The sequence below is a fragment of the Brassica napus genome, chromosome A1 (genome assembly GCF_020379485.1).
Source record: "Brassica napus cultivar Da-Ae chromosome A1, Da-Ae, whole genome shotgun sequence".
In the NCBI taxonomy this organism is placed as follows: Eukaryota; Viridiplantae; Streptophyta; class Magnoliopsida; order Brassicales; family Brassicaceae; genus Brassica; species Brassica napus.
In genome coordinates this window covers 29,353,653-29,373,845 of record NC_063434.1, presented here as the reverse complement: position 1 = coordinate 29,373,845, position 20,193 = coordinate 29,353,653, and the positions used below count along the sequence as shown (strand labels likewise).

Here is a 20,193-nt window from a genome sequence, read left to right as displayed (position 1 = left end):
CGAAAACAAGTCTTGTGGATATGTTCGTGGGGGTATAGGTTCATAATAGACAAATATATGGATGGATAAGTGATTTTATTGATAAGTTTTCGGTGAAATATGGATGGTGGTTAACATGATCAATTTAATAGATTTGTATATACATACATGCATAATTGCAGATGATGATGTTGAAGTATTAACTAGTTGCGATGGTTTTATTATGGAAAATTATAACTTTGATCGAGTTTTGGATACAACAACGAAGCGAGTAATTAAAACATATGAATAAGGTCGATACAAGTTGAACAATAATTAAGTTTGTATGAGCTTATTTCTAGCAAAGTGTCAAGCATGCTCATGTAAACGATACGCGCTAGCTAGTACATGTATAATTTTGACTTTAGTTGGTAGAGACGATTACTTCAGGCACAAAGCTTTTCTGAACTTCAAAGGTTAGCTCCTCTAAGCTTATGTGACACTCCAGTCCTATCTGCAAATATGTAAATTTAATTATTTTAAGCCTAGATCAATATAAAGAACCAAAACATTCGTATTAATGTTTTTTTATCCAAATATAAACTATAAAGCTTATAGGATTTTGGTTAGCATAATTGCGATCCATCAGTATATATGATAAGACGCTACTCACCATAGGTTTATACCCTAAGTTCAATCTAATTTCTGATGATATTTAGTGATTTTTTATTATTAGTTTTAGTGGTTGAGGTGACATATTAGATATGTACCTTAACAACGAAGAAGTACAAAACAGTCTCCTCCATGCTACTAATATTGAGATGAAGAACCGGAAAAGATAGCTTCTCCAAGACGGATATGATCCTCACAAGCTGGCCCTCAATTCGCCTAGAGACAACTCTCAATACAACGTTAGAGCCTGAGATCTTGGCTTCGACGTTAGCATGAGGGGAGTTGCAACATGATCCTACTTCCTTGAAAGTGCTTGTGGTCATCACATTCTCGATTTGACTAAAGGGCACTCTGGTGGTGGCTGCTGCTAATATAGATGGCTCGAGTGTTTGGTGATCATACAGAAAAGAAGGCCGGTTTAGTGTCTTTCGGCGTTTCTTGGACTCGAGAACTTGCACTAATTGCTGCATCTCTTTGATGAACTCTATCACTCCTCCGATTATCGAAGCTTGATCTCCCTAATAATACCGACGAAAACAAGACTATACTTATGAATATATTGGTGCATGTCAAGTAGAATTAATTTGTTTTAACAAACAATTATAAAAACATTGTCTATCATAACACATATATACAAAAGAGCAAACACAAACAGAATATGTACAGGATGACACAACATGTTTTCCCAAATTCTCAAAATTAGTATCTTTAGATCATCCATGGTTAGAAAGATTACTATGCAACCTTTTGTTTCCACACAAACAAAAATTATTTGGGTCTTGAAAAAATAGTATTCGAGAAGATTCAATTATCCGAAAATATAGACTTTTTAAGAAACTATATATTCGAGAAATATCTCTGATCATTGAACCAAGAAAAACAATCAACAACCTCTAGGATAAAAATTCAATTAAATTGAGTATGAAGGAAAAAGATATAACATGAAAGTTACCCTTTTAATATATAAGCAAGGAGTCAAAGAACGAAGGGATTTAAGATGCTCGTTCATTTGCCTTCTTCGATTCCTCTCAACAGCGATGTGAGACATGATCTTTGACTAATATTCAATTATATCTCTTCTTCGGTTCTTATCTATAAAGAAGAAGATGATCACTTTTCACCTTTTTCGACACATTCTTCAAAACAACGTGGTATTTATACAGCCGCAAACAACGAGAGAAAGTTAGGGTTTATTTTTTTCAAGGGTTCATAAATGCACCATGTCGCTGTCTCGTGACATTCTTTTCTCTTATTAACTTTCTCTCTCTTACTATTCTCTTGATCAGTATGTATAAGTACAAAGTAGAGAAAATGTATGCATATACATAAAGATACGTCACGTTTGTGAAGTTGGATACATTTACATCCACTGCGTGATGCCTTTTATGATTTATATTGTAATTTCATTTAGAGTGCATGCCTTTCCTCCACCTTCTCTTACTTATAGTTTCTACCCTTGTGCCTCTTTTTAGCTCTAAATTACTGCATTTCCATACTAAATGAGCTATTGGATTAAAATATAAGTATAATTTGTGTTAATATATATAGATGTTTTTATGGATGAATGTAAGTAAGTATATATCTTCCAAGCAATACTAATTAGAAGCACTAATGTGTGATCTAAAGTTTGTATACGGAGTGATTCATCACGATTACCAAAATTTTGATTTGATTTGTTATTTGAATGCTCTATAGACAAATGTTTGGTATCTTATACGGAATTCATATTTTATCGAATCAAATTTTAGATCCATCAAATGGTTTTGTAAGATGAATAAATAAAATAAAATGTATAATTTAACTATTTTTTTTTGCTAATTTTTTTTTTGCTAAATAATTTAACTATTGTTTACCTTTTAATAGTTAACTACATCTTTTTATTGCTTAATCATTCTATCATTTAATCCCACAATTTTGTTTTCCCGTTGTATTACCCCGGTTATGTTTAATCACCTATCGATCGGAACCTCACGTTATTGTTTTCTGGATCAGTTTCTAGCTCTATCTACAAGAATATTTTTTTTATAGAAAATATAACCCTCGTAGCAACCTAATTAAGTTGTTCAAGTTTCTTTCACGAGTCTCATCTAACATGGACGGCTCATTATGATTCCTCCCAAAACTAGAAATTCTTAAATTATTTCCTTACTAGTATTTGCCCGCGCTATTGCGCGGATGGTTAATTCCTTTTTATATATATTGCAAAATAAAGTATAGTAGAAAAATAAAAATATTTTAGCATAAAAATAATAATTACATTTACATATATGGTCAAAAATAATAATTACATATATACATATATTTTCAACATTTTTATCTTCCTTTAGTTAGTCCAATTCTTTATCCGCTTAAACAATTATTTGCCTTTTAAGTGTTATTATCTTATCTTCAAATTCAATAAAAACAGAATGTTATTTTTTAATTCACACGTATCCTACCACTATATAACATGAAAAATTGAAAATGTATGATGCAAATTGATTAACGAAACTAACATGTAAAAATGACAAAGTCAACATAACAAAGAAGACAGATAATCATAATTTTTAAAACCACAGTCGAACCAATGTATACAGTAAATTGTAACAACTTACAGTTATGATTACCAATGTCGTCTTCACATTTCTCAGTAGTAAGAGATGGCATAGCCTTTCTTTTGACTTGTAATAAATATAATAAACCAAAAATTCTCACTGAAAAAACTCAAAACATTGAAAGTTTACCATAGTTAACTGAAAGAATAATATCAAAATTCTCACGTCCACTGTCTTCTTGTCTTCCTAGGAATAAGCCTTGGAAAAAAAAACAAATTTGTAAATACTCAATCTTTCTGGTTTTTGTCAAAGAAAGGAAAAGTATTATTATCTACCTTAAAAATACCTTATATAACAGTCTTATATACTTATTATTACCTCAATTGTTGTTTGACAATGCTATGATTTTCTATTATGTTGCTCCATTTAAAATCCCTCTGCAAAAAGTGAAAGTGATGAAGTACACGGAAACTATGAATAAAAAAAGAGAGAAAAAAGAAACAAAAAAAAGAAGCAAATTAGTTGTCTAGAATTATACAGAAAATAAAACAGTTATATAGATGCCATGCTTTTCCTTTCAACGTGGAGGTAGTGATCTGAGAGAATTTAGGGATTTTTTTTTCAGTTTAAATCGTAAGATTTTCTTTTGTTGGTTAAAGTTTTTATTTTTACTTTTGCTTTTCACATTTGTGTAACTGCTCAAAATTTTCCATTATTTCATTTAGCTGATTTTTTTTTCACAACTTTGCCACGTGTTTAGTTCTGATTCGCAGGCGACTTGCGCTTTAGTATATAAAAGAGGAGACATTCTTAAATTTTCGGCTCTGTTTTGTAAAGTTAACATATTCCTCCAATGCATGACAGGAACTTCGTCGCAAAATTATTAAGTTGTTCGAGTTTTTTCAGTAGTCCAAGAAATGAGGAAGCCGGAAAGAAATGTTCGTGACATATGTTTGCTACCGCCAATGCTATGCTACAATTTGCATAAGACATGCAAAGGTGCATGCCCCATTTAATTAAAACGCTTCGCTATTCAATTTGTCCATGGTCTATCACGTTATATAATACTGATCGGCAATACGAAAATAAAAAATAAAAAAATCAATCTACAATAAGAAAACTCACGCTCGATCAAGATATGATGTGCATTCATTAATGCATATAATCAAATAAACAACTCATATCTTGTGCGAATAAATATAGAGAATTGGTTGTATGAAATATGAATTCTATTTGAGAAATTAGAACCAGCAAATCAAGGTACACATCTTATAAAATTCTGAATTTTTCAATGTTTTTATTAGAAAAACATGGGTGCAACTGGATTACAATATTTTGGAATGGAATGATGTGAAATGGTGGATTCCATTGATTCCTAAAACTTTTTTACCATTTGATATGAATGGAATGGAATAGTCATTCCACCAATTCTAAAAATATTTTGATAAAATATAAAGAAAAGCATTTCATAACAAAGTTCATGAATCAATAGAATGTATTCCATTCCACTTTTTGCTGTATTCCATTTATTTTTGTTCCATTAATTCCAAATCAAAGATATTGTCTATGCTATAAACATTATTTTTAATCAACAAAACATAGTTATGCATCTGGTTTGAGATTGGTTAAAGTGCATTCATCCTCCTCCAAAATATTCATTGTAGTAACAAAAGAAATCTAAATTCCGCGTTTTCATTTATTTCAGTTTAGCAAATGGACATGGCAAATAGCTCACCATCACTTAATTGTTCACAAGAAAAATCCTTCACAACACGAAACTAATGAGTTTTCTTGTCATCACGAGACTTCTTCGCAATCTCTTGAGAGTTCATGACACTATCTTCCTATAAGCTGAGTCCTCATCATATGCATGTAATAAGTAATAACAAAGATAAACATAATTTGTATAATTGTAATAATACGAGTTGGTTTGCAAATCAAATACGTGACATTTCGGGAAGGGTCAATGAGCACCAGTGGTCTAGTGGTAGAATAGTACCCTGCCACGGTACAGACCCGGGTTCGATTTCCGGCTGGTGCAATTTTCCCTTTTGATAAGCTTTCTTGGTCTTGCGCCGGCCGTTAAACATTTTCATTTATTGGCAATGGAGTTTCCGTTTTATTTTAACCAGTAACTTTTTTTTTGAGCTGCCTATTCTATGAATTAAAAATCGTCTTGTTATGGTTAGTTACGTCATACCCAAGTATATATTTATTTTCAATTCGATTAGGGCCTTTTACTTTTATGTGTAAAGGCGGCAAATAGTATACAGATCATCAGGACAATTTATTCAATTCTATAAATATGTGTTTTTCTTTTGGTTTAGGCCCAAAACATGAAAGGTTGTGAAACTAATTACAAGAAGAACACGGATGATGTCTGGATCATGTTGATCTGTGTCTGACAAATCTTCTGAGGTTCGAGGTTACGACTAACGAGTGCACGTGTAGGCCTGTACTCTGGCTGGTCACTTCCACTTGCTGTAAAAGGTATTTCTTTTACGTGCATATGTGTTTGTATTTAAAAGCTAGATCAAGAAACTTTTACGAACATATATTGTAGTATTATATATCATATTCCTAAAGTTACTAATTTCAGCTTTTATTTCGAACAACTGGTACCATTTACTAATTCCTATGGATCACGTTATTAGAATTTGGGTTTTTAATATGATATATTTTGATTTTCGAAAGAACTTAAAATTTGGTTCAGTTCGTATTTAGCTGTGGTTTCAGATCAGATATCAAATAAATTAGTAGAGTATATATAATCGTTTGAACCAGCTTAAATAGTTTATTTGGACTTTGGATCGATTTATTTGGTCTGGTTTATTGGGACTGAACATCCTCACTAATTTCAATTTTAAGATGTGATTTTTCAACAAAAATACTATTACAGCCAAATAATTTTTTTTTGTAAAACAAGGAGGAATTAATTAGTTTTTCATTCGTCTTGTGACACTTATATTTTACATTTATATAATTAAATAAAATTATTATGTTCGTTCTTATAGTGCTGGAAAATATCTAGTACATTCATACAACTTATACCGATAATGATCATTCCACCCAGACATGAGACATGTATACCACTTCAACCGCACAATCTTCCACTGGCTCAACTTCCTTACCCTACTTGACGAGTACTTGTTTGTTGTGTCATTGTTATAATTCCATTAAATGCATCGAAGTCGTTTTACGGGTATTTTTTTCCGTATAATTTGATGTCACAATAATAACTACAAACACGTCCTTAGACCTCAATGGTAGGTGGTAGAACAAAAAAAAAAGATCTCAATGGTAGTTTCTTACCATGAAATTCTAAAGTTATATATTAGTGTATTTATATAAGAGTATACTAAAATTCTTGGAAACTCAACTAATAATATCTAATTTAACATATTATTAGTTGGATTTTCAAGATTTTAACATACCCTTATATATACACCAATATATAACTTTAAAATTTCATGGTAAGAAAACTATCATTGTGCTTTTAAAAGCACTTCCAATATAAAACAAAAAAATTATTTATTTATGTTTTTTTTTTAAGTAGTTAATCATCTATTTGAATGACATGTGTATTTTTAGTATTCCATAGTTTTTTAAAAATTCATAACTAAGAATTTTTGTTTATTCTCTCTCTTAATTTCATTTTTTGTTAAATGTTAAGAATTCTTCCTAATACTACTATTGAAGGTCCTCTCAGTTAATCAAGTCATTATATAATTTAGAAATGGCAAGTCGGTGAGGCTAAATAAAAAAAAACAAGTTGGTGATTGTGACATGACATGAACCTTAGCAAGAAGCTCGTTAGAGAATCTGTGATTGTAAATTCTCTCAGTGATTCTCCTCTCGGATACTTTACTTTTACAGCTTTTATCTCGTTATTTATGTAGTCATTTGAGGATGATGTGCTTTGAGGATTAATTTTTTTCATACCAGAAAAGTTCAAGATATGTACGTACAATATTTTCAGTTAGAATCAAATACCCGTAGTCCAACCAAATCAAATCATGGAGACATATTCTGTTATAATATATTGAACGAATTGACCAACTCTTCAAAGCCTCATTATAATATATGCTAATACGTTATGTAAATATGTTGTCTTCGAGTCAGTGCCGGCGACCACGAGGGCGAGCACTGCGACTGCCTCCGGACCATGATATTAGAGGTCCAATTTTTTTAAAAAATTAATTTTTTTCAAAGAAAAAACCAAATTGTTAAGAACAAAAATAAATTTACATGTATTTCTAAATTTCTTTATTTTATATGTTTTCATATCTAAACTTAATAACATTTTAAATAATATAATTTTAAAAAATCGTATTAAAATTATATTTTATATGAGCTGGCCGATATGTTTAGGTTGAGCATATTCGTTGAATAGTGGTTTGGACATGTTTTCTTCACGAGGCTAACAACAAACAATCAACGTATTTCCTTCAAAAGCTATAATTAGGTTCCAACTTTATTCTTCTAACATGTTGAATGTAAATTAATAGTTAAAACATATCAAATATGACCACACGGTTCCATATAGTTTGGTATATATGCATAGGCCACCCGCTCTCGTTTTTAATGGATGTAAATGCAAATGGCTGCAAAAATACATATTGCTATAAAACTCGAAATAGTATGAGCAAACCATGCAACCTCAAGATTTTTTCTGCTATAATTTTTTTTTCTGGTACGAAAAAAATTAAACAATAAGAAATCTCAAGGTTTTAGACGGTGTGCTCGAGAGCAAATATAAAATTAAAATGCGTGGAAAAGACGTTGGATAAGTAGTTAGGTGTTCCATTCTAAAGTGTGGAGATTATTGGAACTATGATCTCTGAGCCATACAAGAAAATGAATATCGGTTTGTATACTTGAGTGAGAGGGATGAGTTTTTCGGATGAGATATACTAATTTTATTATGTGTAACGAAGAAATATAAGTTGAGATAGATATGGCTTTTGATTTTATATCATTAGGATTTTCAAGTAGTAGCATCATTGTACACACCTTCCTTGGGACCCATTTGTGTGTGGGGACTTACTTTTGCCAGGTTAGATTGCATTATATATTTATTATATCTTAACTTTGCCCCACTCTCCCACATGCACTTCTAGTTTTCTACCCCCAAACCCCAAGCTCTTGACTATTTAATATTTATACCACCCTTTGAATATTCCCCCACACAACTCCACTTGAACCATTTTTTCTCAACACTTCTTTTAACAGACAGCAAAAAGGCTAATTGATAGTCTACTTGAAAGATAGAAATATGGCTATGGACCTTGAGCTTGATGATGATGTATTCTATGCAGACATACGCAAACAGATCGATCTCTTAATCACAGATGAAGATGAAAATAACCCTATCTCACTTTCCTCTTCTGTTTCTTTCCAGGTTTGTCCAATTTAATCCCTCTCTCTCTCTCTAGTGAATATATGTGGATGTTTATATATATATTTGAAATCAAATACAGAGTTTGTTCAGCGAAAACTACCAAACATTAGCAACACCATATATGATGTACCATGTGCAGAATTACAACCTAATTAGAGAGAGAAAAGGGACAGGAGTGTTCATCCCAAGATGTTCTCAGCCAAGAAAGAAACAAAATAATCATCCTCATCAGACGAAGCAAGGGAGTTTCGGTTCCCTTGTCTCCAAGCAACAGCTTCCTCATTATGTTTATGACAACAACAACTCCACAACTCTCAACAACAACCAGGAACGCATCACCCTTCATCATGCAGCTTCAAACTAATCCAAGAAGAACCTTCAGAGATGCAGCATATCTCTTTACTTAAGCCTCAATCAAGACTCAAGACATGGATTTTGTGTCATTAACTCATATTATATATAATTAATTATTCATATTTATAGATTTGATGTTTGTAAAATCAGCAATTAATAAGAACTAGATTAAGATCCGCGCATTGCGCGGGATGAATGTTGTATATACATACGATCTTATGTATTATTATTTATTTGTGTTTTTTCACTTATATTAAATTAGTGAGAAGTCAGTGACTATTACATATATATAACTAAATTGGCGTGGCCATATAAATCAAAGTAATCTTTGTTATTTACAATCATTTTATGGTAAATACATTGAAATAATGATTTTTTTATATTGTTTATAATTAAATTTAAAATGCTATGAACATCGATGTATAGTATATTTTTAAAATATAAATATGTATTAAATAAAAATTTCCTATTCACATAGTTTTATAATCATTTATATTTTTATAACAAAAAATTGAAACATTGATAACAAAATTTTCAATATGGAACTTTTAATATTTTTATTAATTTAATAATCATTTTTACAAATTCAATGAAATTTTTGAAACTAAACTATTAAATTCTTAGTATATGTTCAGTAAAAATTTGAAATTTAATTATTTATGCATTTTATATAATATATAATTTAATTTAAACGATACTAATATATATATATATATTTAATCTAATATTTATTAAATAAGACATCTTACTCATATAAATTTATGAACATTTGTATCTTGTTATAAACAAAAATTCAACCATAGATAACAAATTTTCAAAGTGAGATTTTTTAAAAGTTTATTAATTTATATTTGTTTTAAAAATTCAAAATATAACATATATATAGAAAAATCTAAAGTTTTATTATTTGGTTAATTTGATTTTTTAATTTATTTTAATAATATTAATATAAAACAAAAATGGTAGAGGATGTATAAATTATTATCAAATCTTTATTATTTAAAATCATTAATTATCATATATATATTGATCATATTAGATAATTCTGTATGTTCTATTTAAGGAAATAATAAAAAATATTTATATATTAATAACTAATTATATGATTAGGTTAATGAAAAGTATATTATATGTTCAGATGGACCAACTTATTTTTCTAAAAATTTTGAAATTGATTCTCGTGATGATATGTACCATGGTTCAAAAGTTGTAATGTTTATCTTTTAATAATATATAGGGGATGAAGGAAGAACCATCAATCCAAATGGATTTGGTGCAGTTTATGCAACTCTTTACAGACTTTTATTCACTCGCTGTTACCATACCAGTTTTCTAATTATTTGAAATCAAGTGTAAAATACACCCCATGAAACATGTCTTCAGTTATCAGTAGATGAATTCATCTGGAATCAGGATGAGTTGAGTCTCATGTGAGATTGGAAAATCTTTCATGTCAGGTCCACAACCAATCAATCTCTTTGTGACCTCAAAGTTACAGAGTTACAGTTATGTTGGCATTTGGCAACAGTGTTTGAAAAGACAAAAGTCAAATCTAAAGAATAAAAATCAAAACTCACACCCACATGCCCATCACTCTCTCTTTCCATTTTACCAGTGTAGTATATTTAATCTCTATGCAAAATCTTTGATATAAATGGAAAAAAACCACAACGTAGACATTTGTATGTAGCAGCTGTATGTTTTCTGTCAACTAGCTGTAATTTATTTAAATTAAATGTCAAATAAGACTAACCATCAATATGTGAAAGTATACTGAAAACATGTTTCCTACAAAACACACGTAGTCAAGTAATCAGGTATTACCCTGACTTGTGGAACCGGTTTAATTTCACAAATAAATATAGTTACGTATTTATCTCTTTTTATATAGTGCGATATAATATACTAACCAAAATGTATTGTCATCTTGATTTACCTAATAAAATATTGTACTACTACATTTGAAATTGGTAAAATCATATATAAGATATTTTATTAAGCTATAAACTTGAACTACTTTACAATTATTAAAAGTAATGTATCTGGTATGTGATTTATGGGTCTCATTGTTTTGATTTTGGGACGGTGATAACTTACGAACGTGCTAGGTTATGATCTTTCAGGGTATGTTCGATTACATTTTGGCAATTACGGTTGATATTTTGTAAGTAAATCAATTAAATCATTGAGTTTTCAAGAACTTATTAGTCAATAAGAACTGCGTATAGGAGCCGCAGCCAATAAGTTAGTTAGAAGGGACTAGAATGGTCGGTGCAACGTTAAAATCGAGCATACAAGAAAAGCAATAAAAAATAACTATCAAGAGTAAAATCTAAGTAACCATCTTCTCACTCTTTTATACAAATAAAAAGCCATTCATCGCCAAGAAAAAATAAAACAAAGTCTCATCAAAGAGTTCTCTAGAATCAGATTCAATGGCGATTAACAACAAGCTTCCATTTCTTCTCCTTCTCTCCATCATCCTTCTCTTCCTCAACCGCCCTGTGCTTGGCGACACTGGTAACTCTCTCTGTCTTCCATGATCTTCTTTTTCAAGTAAACACTTTCTTCTTTTCGAGAAATGAACATTAAAGTTTTAAATGTAATTAACAAAAATAAAACTTCTATATTTGGTTCCACAGCAAAACAAAATTTAGAAGAAAACATAGAAACAAAAGCAATCATACTTTAGCCGTTCAACAAAAAAAAATTATATGTTCTTGAAGATTCCCTCTCTTCATAGACAGTACTGTTCATAGATTCGCTGTGTTTTATTTTAGATCTGGTCTGAAATCTCGTAGGTCGATTCTTTCACTTCATTTAGAAGTTCTTCACTAGTTCTAAACAACTAATGATTTCTCAAGTATACTAATCTACAAATTACTTTCATCGAAGATTATTTATATGCTCCTAAAAATTATATAGATATTAAATAGAGTTTTTGACTTGCAGATGAAGAGGACGTTCTTTTCACAGGCATCAACAGCTACAGAACATCACAGAATCTCACAATCTTAAACAAGAACGAAAACGCAGAGTGTCTAGCCGACGAACTCGCCGAGCAGTTCAAGAACAGACCATGTACCAACAACACTGGCTCAGCCACAGTACCTGGAACCGAACCACAGTTCGCAGAATACCCTAAGATTCTAACTAAATGCCACTTAAACGTGTCGGACACAAGAGACGGTTCGATTATGCCCGCATGTGTTCCTCGTTTAGAGTCGAGCCTTGTCCTCACAAACTTCACCAAGTCGCAATACTCTATGAGTTTGAACGATTCCAAGTTTACAGGAATGGGTATTGGTAAAGAAAATGATTGGATCGTTGTGGTTCTTACTACCAACACACCAGGAGGAAGCTATTCTACGGATACAGATACAAAAGATGATCATGATGATGATGATGATTCTAGTGGCTTCGCCTTTAGTACTGGACTAGTTAATTATTTGCTAGTTCTCATCATGTCCTTTTGTTTCTTCCTCTGTTAAGATATCTATCACATGTTTTGAGTTTGTTTTAGTCTCAACTCTTCTTTAGACTATGAATAATTTCTGCTTATGATATTTTACTATTTTTATTTCAATTAAAACAAATATATCTTCTCCTAACTTAGAATAAACTGATATGGGATATGTCAGGTATTCAAATTATACTAAATCATCTGACAAAACAAGTTAAACTAAGCATATTGCATGTGTGATAATAATAAGATATATTTTTCTGTCGGTGAGTTTGGTTGAGAACTTGACATAGACAAGATTATTCAAACGACCGACACCCCATCTGGCTCTTTGTCACGTGGGAACTTTATGCAGTCCAATATTTAATGTAGGCTTAAGGCCCTAACTGATGGACTGATGAGCATATAAATCGACCCGGCAAAATTATATTTCTTTCTAAAAACTCGAAACCAGATTAACCAGAATTGATGCATGCATGGAAATATGTAATAGACCCAATAGTTGTTTCAAACCATATACTGTAGAAATTCTATAAATGAATATTCGATAAATTAATAAAAACTATAATTAATAAATATCATTCGGGACTGGTTTAAAATATGACACAATCGATAAAATATCACTGATCCCGAATTGGGCCGGTTCCATTTTAATGGGACCATATATTCACATTGGATTTTTTTTCAAAAAAAAGAAAGAAGAAGAGTCATCCTTTCTAAATAAATAAAATCCAACATTCATGATCACAAAAGACAGAAACAATAGACACAAATTTGGTTAGTCCTTAAAAAAAATAGTCATACGTTCCAGATACATTAACTATCCGACTCATTAGATACGATCCCTAGGATTTGGAAAAGACTTTTAGGTAATTATTAAGATACAGACTACTTTAGACTAAGACTTCGGGATCAGATTCTCATAGACTAATTTTCATCCTTGCTCCCTTTGGATCTAGAACACAGGTCTTTGTGCAACTTCTTAACCCTTTCTGTGAAGAATGTTTTCAGGTCCTCTAACTGAATCAAGGTATCAAAGGATAGTTTGTTGAGGCTTTCCTCAAGGAGAATGATTCTTGATAACATAAGGGAGCTCTGGAGCTCGAGAGCATTATGTAGCTGAAAAAAAACAAGAGAAACAAGTTTAAAATAGGTTTTATAAATAGAGAAAGAAAAATGCGAAGACAGTATAATAACAAAATAGATAAGAAATTTTATTTTACCTCTTCTCCAACATTGACAATATAAAAACCATGTACAATTTTTTCAATATAGATTGATCTAGTCCATTACAAAAACAAACACACTCACAAGACTTTATGTTCTCATAGACTTGACTTTAACACCCTTTCAATGTAGATCTTCTCTCTAGCCAAGAAATAGACAATTACATAGACGAGTTGAAACATTGAATTTGATATCTTGGTAACTATCAATTTATACTTATTGGTTTGAATGAGTCTTGTGGCATTGCTCAACCGGTTAAAAATCCCAAATTTTACTAATAGAATTCATGCCTTCCACCATGAATTGTGCATGGAAAATAGTTTTATTTGACGAACTATACATCTAAACTTTATTATTATTTGACTTATGTGTATTATTAATTCTATATTATATTACTATATGTTACATTTTATTTTCTCAATGCGTCTTTTGATTTCATGAACGCATCATTCATAATGCATGCTAGTTTTGATGAACAATTAATAACTACTCAAATACTCAGTTTGTATGTATACTCATTGTAAAGTTAGATGTTATCCCTCTCTCTCTAGAATTTTGATTGGAAGGGAATCTCTTCAGTTTTTAACTAACTTGTCCACCATATATACTTGTGTAAGCTCAACTAAGTCCTCTAATATAAGAAGATCTTGTTGATACTAAAACTGGTTTGTGGTCGAAGTTAGAGAATCTATATATGAAAAAATTAAAGTCTATAACCAAGAAACTACTTTTAAAACATCATTTTTTTTTCACTCTATACAACTTCATGATCACCTTGAGAGGTTAAATCCATTTATGTTGGATCTGTTTCCTATTTACTAGAACAAGGATTTTTTTAAATCATCCAATTTATATCATGAAAGTATCCTAACACACATACAATTCTATAAGACATCAAGAGTCAATAATACATTAGCAAACAAATATCTCTAGTTGCAAAATTGAATAAATTATAGAAGCCCAATAGATAAAACTAATAAATGGGCCTTAACTATAGCCCATTAAGAATAAGTGGGTGGGGGGGGGGGGGTAGTAATGTAAATATATAAGAAGGCGTGAGCCAGATTCCAAATCTATCTCTCCGGTCTCATCTTTGTCTCGGTCTCTCTTTCTCTCGTGTGGTGTGTGGGCAAAGGAGAGCGATTGAGAAGACAAAAAGAAAAAAAAAAAGATAATACAAAAAAAAAAAAGAAATCAAATCAATTTTTGAGAAATCGAAGGAGGGAGGGATACACACATCAACATACGAGAGTTCCCGCCATGGTGGCTCAGCAGCTAGGAGAGAGCAGCAGCGTCGTCGTCGTCGAATCTCGGGAAGAGCCTGTTGAGACGACCAAGTCTCTGATCTGTGCTCTCAATTACATCTCTCGCGACCTTCCTTTGCCTCCTCACCTCTTCGCCGCCGTCTCTTCTATCTACCATGGCTCCTCCTCCTCTTCTTCGTCTTCTCTCCCTCCCTCCGTCGTGCCTCCGCCGCCGGTAAGCCTATTCAATTGCTTCTCGAAGATTTTAGGTTTGGAGTTTGTTGGCTCTCTTCTGTGCTTTCTCTCTTCGTTGAGTTTCTTCACAAATTGCATGTTTTCAATGGCTTTGTTTGTTCATTAGATGGTAAAGGTTCTTGCTTTATGGTGTTTCTCTGCCTCTAAGCTTATTCAATTGTTAATAAAGCATTAGGTTTTGGAGTTTGTTGGCTCTTCTATGCCTTTTGCATGTTTTTAGTGGCTTTGTTTGCTTATTAAGTTGTAAAGGTTGTAGCTTTAGTGGTCTTTCTCTGCCTGTAAGCCATTCAATTGTTAATGAAGCATTTAGTTTTGGAGTTTGTTGGCTAATTGCATGTTTTCAGTGGCTTTGTTTGTTTAATTGAGTTGTAAAGGTTCATGCTTTAGTGGTATTTCTCCCTCTGTAAGCCATTCAATTCTCTCTCTCTCTCTCGCATTACGTTTTGAGTTTGTTGGCTCTGTGCTTTCTATCTTCTTGAGTTTATAGGATACAACATGTTTTCAGTGGCTTTGTTTGTTCATTGAGTTGTAAAGGTTGTAGGTTTAATGGTATTTGTTGTGCAGGGGAATGATTTTACTCCTTATGGAGGTGATTTGATGGGAGAGTTTGAGGATGCACTTTTGAAGCAGAGAACGAACATTGAATCAGGCTCTCGATTGACAGAATTGCAGGATAATCGGAACAAGACTCTTATTCAGCGCCGCTTATCCGAGCTTGAAGGTTACATTCCATAATCCCATTCTCCTAATTTACTTTAAACCACTTACAAGTTGTAATCTTTCTTACTTTAGAACAATTTTGAACTATTCTTTGTTCAAGAGGAATGCACTTGCTGATGTTGTTGTCTTGTGTTTTATATCAGAATTACCTTCCACCAGAGGTGAAGACTTGCAAGGGAAGTGCTTACTCGAGCTTTATGGGCTAAAGGTATCATCAGATGTTCTCAGTGATTATTTGAGTTTGTGATATGTTTTGTATTGACATTTTGCATTGGTGTGAGTCGCAGCTACGAGAGTTGCAAAGCAAGGTTCGAACAGAGGTGAGCTCGGAGTTCTGGCTACGTATGAACTGTGCTGATGTCAGTAGCCAATTGTTTGACTGGGGTATGATGCGGTTGCCTCGTCTTTGGTATGGTATTGGAGATCCTTTTGCTACGGAAGCTGATGATCAGTTCAGAAAGAAACGTGATGCCGAGGTCATTTACTTTCTTACAACTTTATTTTAGCGTCTCATAAGTCTAGCAAATTAGGTGGCAAAAGTGATATCTTAAATTATATTTTCTGCTTTGTCTTTAGAGATGGAGTATATAGAATTGAAACTTTCTAGTGCATATGACATGATAAATTGTTTATTATAGTTTTCAAACTTCTTGCTATGCATCGCTGATGTGTTCAAATTCTTTGTTCAGAGGGTGTCACGTTTGGAAGAAGAGGAGAAGAATCTGATTGAAACCGCCAAGAGGAAGTTCTTCGCAGAAGTGCTCAATGCAGTTCGTGAGTTCCAGTTGCAAATCCAGGCGACTCAAAAACGCCGCAGGCAAAGAAACGATGGTGTGCAGGCATGGCATGGGAGACAAAGACAACGTGCAACCCGCGCTGAAAAGCTGAGGCTAATGGCCCTTAAATCCGATGACCAAGAAGCATACATGAAACTAGTAAAGGAGAGCAAAAACGAAAGGCTCACCACTCTTCTAGAAGAGACTAACAAACTCCTTACTAATTTGGGAGCTGCTGTTCAGCGGCAGAAAGATGCTAAACTACCAGACGGCATTGATCCACTGAAAGACTCGGAATCTGATTTATCTGAACTCGATGCTCCGAAAGGCGAACCGTTACAGGATTTGCTTCCTGATCAGGATATTGACGTCACTGAATCTGATAATAATGATGATTCCAATGATTTACTTGAAGGCCAGAGGCAGTATAACTCTGCTATCCATTCAATTCAAGAGAAGGTAACTTTAATCTCTATGCTTAGTTGTTTAACTTGCTGCCATCTCAGAGACGAAGTGATTATTAAGTAGACAATGTGTACTTTTTAACAGGTGACGGAGCAGCCTTCACTTCTAAAAGGTGGGGAACTAAGATCTTACCAAATAGAAGGACTCCAGTGGATGGTTTCTCTATTCAACAACAACCTTAATGGGATTTTAGCTGATGAGATGGGTTTGGGGAAAACCATCCAAACAATCTCGTTGATTGCTTATCTTCTGGAGAATAAAGGTGTGCCTGGTCCTTATCTGATAGTGGCTCCAAAAGCTGTGCTACCAAACTGGGTAAACGAGTTTGCTTTATGGGTACCAAGGTATGTGACAAAACAGTTTTACTCCCATTGGTATGAGTCTGAAATATAATCCATTTTGTTTGTTTTTTTTTGACAGCATTGCAGCTTATCTTTATGATGGACGTTTGGAGGAAAGAAAGGCAATCAGGGAGAAAATTGCAGGAGAAGGGAAGTTCAACGTGTTGATAACCCACTATGATCTCATCATGAGAGATAAAGCATTTTTGAAGAAAATTGATTGGCACTACATGATTGTTGATGAAGGACATCGTCTGAAGAACCATGAATCTGCTCTTGCAAAGACTCTACTAACAGGGTAACATCACTATATTTAGTTTCTCTCAAGTGAATGATGTTAGCTTGACTGTTAATGTTTATAATGGATTTTGCAGCTATCGGATAAAACGCAGACTCCTGTTAACGGGAACACCCATACAGAACAGCCTTCAAGAACTATGGTCACTACTCAATTTTCTCCTTCCTCACATCTTTAACTCGGTTCAGAACTTTGAGGAATGGTTTAATGCTCCGTTTGCTGATCGTGCTAACGTTAGTCTTACTGATGAAGAGGAGCTGTTGGTTATCCACCGTCTGCATCATGTTGGTTCTTCTACACTCTATTTTTCCCTTAAAATTTTCATACAAAATTGTTCAATGTGATTCACTGTCGCTTTCAGGTTATAAGACCGTTTATACTGAGAAGGAAAAAGGACGAAGTAGAGAAGTTCCTTCCTGGAAAGACACAGGTGATACTGAAGTGTGACATGTCAGCATGGCAGAAAGTGTATTACAAACAAGTTACGGACATGGGCAGAGTTGGCCTTCAAACAGGTTTGTAGCTTTAACTCACTTATAATCTCTCTATCTCTAAGTAAAGCTGATCCAATGCAAACGTGCAGGATCCGGGAAGTCAAAGAGTCTGCAAAATCTAACGATGCAACTGAGAAAGTGTTGTAACCATCCGTACCTATTCGTTGGAGGAGAGTACAACATGTGGAAGAAGCCTGAGATTGTGAGAGCTTCAGGGAAGTTCGAGCTCCTCGACCGTCTCCTTCCGAAGCTGCGCAAGGCCGGGCATAGAATCCTGCTCTTCTCTCAGATGACTCGTCTCATTGACATCCTCGAGATTTATCTGACGCTTAACGATTTCAAGTACCTAAGACTTGACGGTACCACAAAGACGGATCAAAGAGGGCTTTTGCTGAAGCAGTTCAACGAGCCGGACTCTCCTTACTTCATGTTTCTTCTGAGCACGCGCGCTGGAGGTCTCGGTCTGAACTTGCAGACTGCAGACACTGTTATTATCTTTGACAGTGATTGGAACCCACAGATGGACCAACAGGCTGAGGATAGAGCTCATAGGATAGGGCAGAAGAAGGAAGTGAGAGTGTTTGTTTTGGTTAGCGTTGGCTCCGTTGAAGAAGTGATATTGGAGCGTGCAAAGCAGAAGATGGGGATTGATGCTAAAGTCATACAAGCTGGTCTTTTCAACACAACTTCCACAGGTAAAGTCTCTTTAAAACAAATATGTGTAATATATATACATCACATATTTGTTTTTTTTTATTTAACATTCTTTCAAAAATAAAAAATAAAACAAATATGTGGTTAGGCCTCTTATAGAGGATTAGTGCTTAGGCGACTAGAACGATTTTTAGAATCAGTATGGTAGTCTCTTAATGTGTGCTTTTGTGATTATTAATAACAGCACAAGACAGAAGAGAGATGCTTGAAGAGCTCATGCGCAAAGGAACAAGCTCACTAGGGAACGATGTCCCCAGTGAGAGGGAAATAAACCGGCTCGCGGCTCGTAGTGAGGACGAGTTTTGGATGTTTGAGAGAATGGACGAGGAGAGGAGAATGAAGGAGAGTTACAGAACACGTCTGATGCAAGAGCAGGAAGTCCCTGAGTGGGCATACACCACACAGAGCCAAGATGACAAGTCTAACAACGCAAAGTACCATTTTGGGAGTGTCACAGGCAAGCGAAAGCGTAAAGAGATCGTTTATAGCGACTCATTGAGCGAGGTGCAGTGGATGAAAGCTGTGGAGAGCGGTGAAGACGTGTCAGCATACTCTCTTAAACAGAGGAGAGCGGAGAAGGCAAGCAAGGCAAAAACATCAACGAGTAAAAGAGTGGTAGAACCTATCCAAGTGGTGAGTGATGAGACGAGCGAGGAGGAAGAGGAGGAAGGAAGAGGAGGACAGGAGATGAGTGGGAAACAGAGAGTAGAGAAGTCTGAAGAAGAAGAAGAAGAAGATGGTGAAGAAGAGAATGATGAAAAGCCAATATTCAAGTGGAGTTCTCATAAGAAGAAAAGGTCGAGGTACTCTTTTACGTGTTCTTCGTCTGATTCTAGAGCTCAAAGTTCCAATGGAAGTAGAAGAAACTGAGAAAGATTTGAGGTGAGATCTGAGTTGAGTTTGGTCTCTTCTTCTACCTGTATGTTTGTGTGTTTTAGAAGTCTTTTAGAGAAGTATTTTCTTCTTGCCAATGCAACTTGAACTTTATGCCATTCTAACATGTAATGCATTTATTTTTAGATGGTCTCGGGTTAAGTTTAGTTATTTTCTTATATAGAACGATTCTAGATTCAGCATTGAAAAACCCTTCATCAAAAAAGAAAAAAACATATGTAATATTTTTTCTCTTCAGAAGAACTAAGAGACCAATTTATTTTTGATCCAAAATCTCTGTTAATACTAATGTTCTAAAACGGTGTAGGCGCAATTAGGAGATATTTTACTAAGGACTAAAGCTTATTGTCTTTAATAGTTTAATTTATTATAAAAATCTAAGG

The 20,193-nt window shown here is 33.5% G+C and overlaps 4 protein-coding genes and 1 non-coding gene across 6 annotated transcripts; 4 read left to right on the top strand and 1 right to left on the bottom strand.

Annotated features, from left to right (window-relative positions):
• Positions 1 to 170: 170 nt before the first annotated feature.
• Positions 171 to 1,878, bottom strand: LOC125589901 (transcription factor MUTE-like). Its single transcript, XM_048762575.1, has 3 exons — positions 1,583 to 1,878; positions 729 to 1,148; positions 171 to 472 (listed from the first exon to the last, which is right to left on the bottom strand). The coding sequence occupies exons 1-3, from the start codon at positions 1,676 to 1,678 to the stop codon at positions 383 to 385; spliced, it is 606 nt and encodes a 201-aa protein (XP_048618532.1). The 5' UTR covers positions 1,679 to 1,878; the 3' UTR covers positions 171 to 382.
• A 3,256-nt stretch (positions 1,879 to 5,134) lies between these two features.
• Positions 5,135 to 5,205, top strand: TRNAG-GCC. The gene has a single exon. It is a non-coding gene; the product is annotated as a tRNA-Gly (tRNA).
• A 3,082-nt stretch (positions 5,206 to 8,287) lies between these two features.
• Positions 8,288 to 9,170, top strand: LOC106381960. Of its 2 annotated transcripts, none has more exons than XM_013821901.3 (2): positions 8,288 to 8,565; positions 8,645 to 9,170. In XM_013821901.3, the coding sequence occupies exons 1-2, from the start codon at positions 8,440 to 8,442 to the stop codon at positions 8,927 to 8,929; spliced, it is 411 nt and encodes a 136-aa protein (XP_013677355.1). In that variant the 5' UTR covers positions 8,288 to 8,439; the 3' UTR covers positions 8,930 to 9,170. The 2 variants fall into 2 exon arrangements, with proteins under 2 accessions (XP_013677355.1, XP_013677360.1); XM_013821906.3 differs by having other exon boundaries at positions 8,298 to 8,565; positions 8,705 to 9,170.
• A 2,072-nt stretch (positions 9,171 to 11,242) lies between these two features.
• LOC125589830 (uncharacterized GPI-anchored protein At3g06035-like) lies at positions 11,243 to 12,485 on the top strand. The gene is made up of 2 exons (XM_048762397.1): positions 11,243 to 11,439; positions 11,872 to 12,485. Exons 1-2 carry the CDS (start codon positions 11,355 to 11,357, stop codon positions 12,408 to 12,410), a joined length of 624 nt encoding a protein of 207 aa, XP_048618354.1. The 5' UTR covers positions 11,243 to 11,354; the 3' UTR covers positions 12,411 to 12,485.
• Positions 12,486 to 14,705: 2,220 nt separating this feature from the next.
• On the top strand, positions 14,706 to 19,956 carry LOC106352779 (probable ATP-dependent DNA helicase CHR12). Its single transcript, XM_013792410.3, has 11 exons — positions 14,706 to 15,088; positions 15,673 to 15,829; positions 15,972 to 16,036; positions 16,116 to 16,304; positions 16,518 to 17,063; positions 17,154 to 17,413; positions 17,490 to 17,708; positions 17,785 to 17,992; positions 18,070 to 18,223; positions 18,292 to 18,897; positions 19,101 to 19,956. The coding sequence occupies exons 1-11, from the start codon at positions 14,870 to 14,872 to the stop codon at positions 19,784 to 19,786; spliced, it is 3,309 nt and encodes a 1,102-aa protein (XP_013647864.1). The 5' UTR covers positions 14,706 to 14,869; the 3' UTR covers positions 19,787 to 19,956.
• Positions 19,957 to 20,193: the final 237 nt, after the last annotated feature.

Coding starts and splice junctions, on each gene's coding strand:
- LOC125589901 (XM_048762575.1), bottom strand. CDS start 1,678: ATGTCTCACATCGCTGTTGAGAGGAATCGAAGAAGGCAAATGAACGAG. Junction 1,149..1,582: donor CTTGCTTATATATTAAAAGG/GTAACTTTCATG, acceptor CGGTATTATTAG/GGAGATCAAGCTTCGATAAT. Junction 473..728: donor TGTACTTCTTCGTTGTTAAG/GTACATATCTAA, acceptor ACATATTTGCAG/ATAGGACTGGAGTGTCACAT.
- LOC106381960 (XM_013821901.3), top strand. CDS start 8,440: ATGGCTATGGACCTTGAGCTTGATGATGATGTATTCTATGCAGACATA. Junction 8,566..8,644: donor CCTCTTCTGTTTCTTTCCAG/GTTTGTCCAATT, acceptor AATCAAATACAG/AGTTTGTTCAGCGAAAACTA.
- LOC125589830 (XM_048762397.1), top strand. CDS start 11,355: ATGGCGATTAACAACAAGCTTCCATTTCTTCTCCTTCTCTCCATCATC. Junction 11,440..11,871: donor CCCTGTGCTTGGCGACACTG/GTAACTCTCTCT, acceptor TTTGACTTGCAG/ATGAAGAGGACGTTCTTTTC.
- LOC106352779 (XM_013792410.3), top strand. CDS start 14,870: ATGGTGGCTCAGCAGCTAGGAGAGAGCAGCAGCGTCGTCGTCGTCGAA. Junction 16,305..16,517: donor GAAAGAAACGTGATGCCGAG/GTCATTTACTTT, acceptor TTCTTTGTTCAG/AGGGTGTCACGTTTGGAAGA. Junction 17,993..18,069: donor TTATCCACCGTCTGCATCAT/GTTGGTTCTTCT, acceptor TGTCGCTTTCAG/GTTATAAGACCGTTTATACT.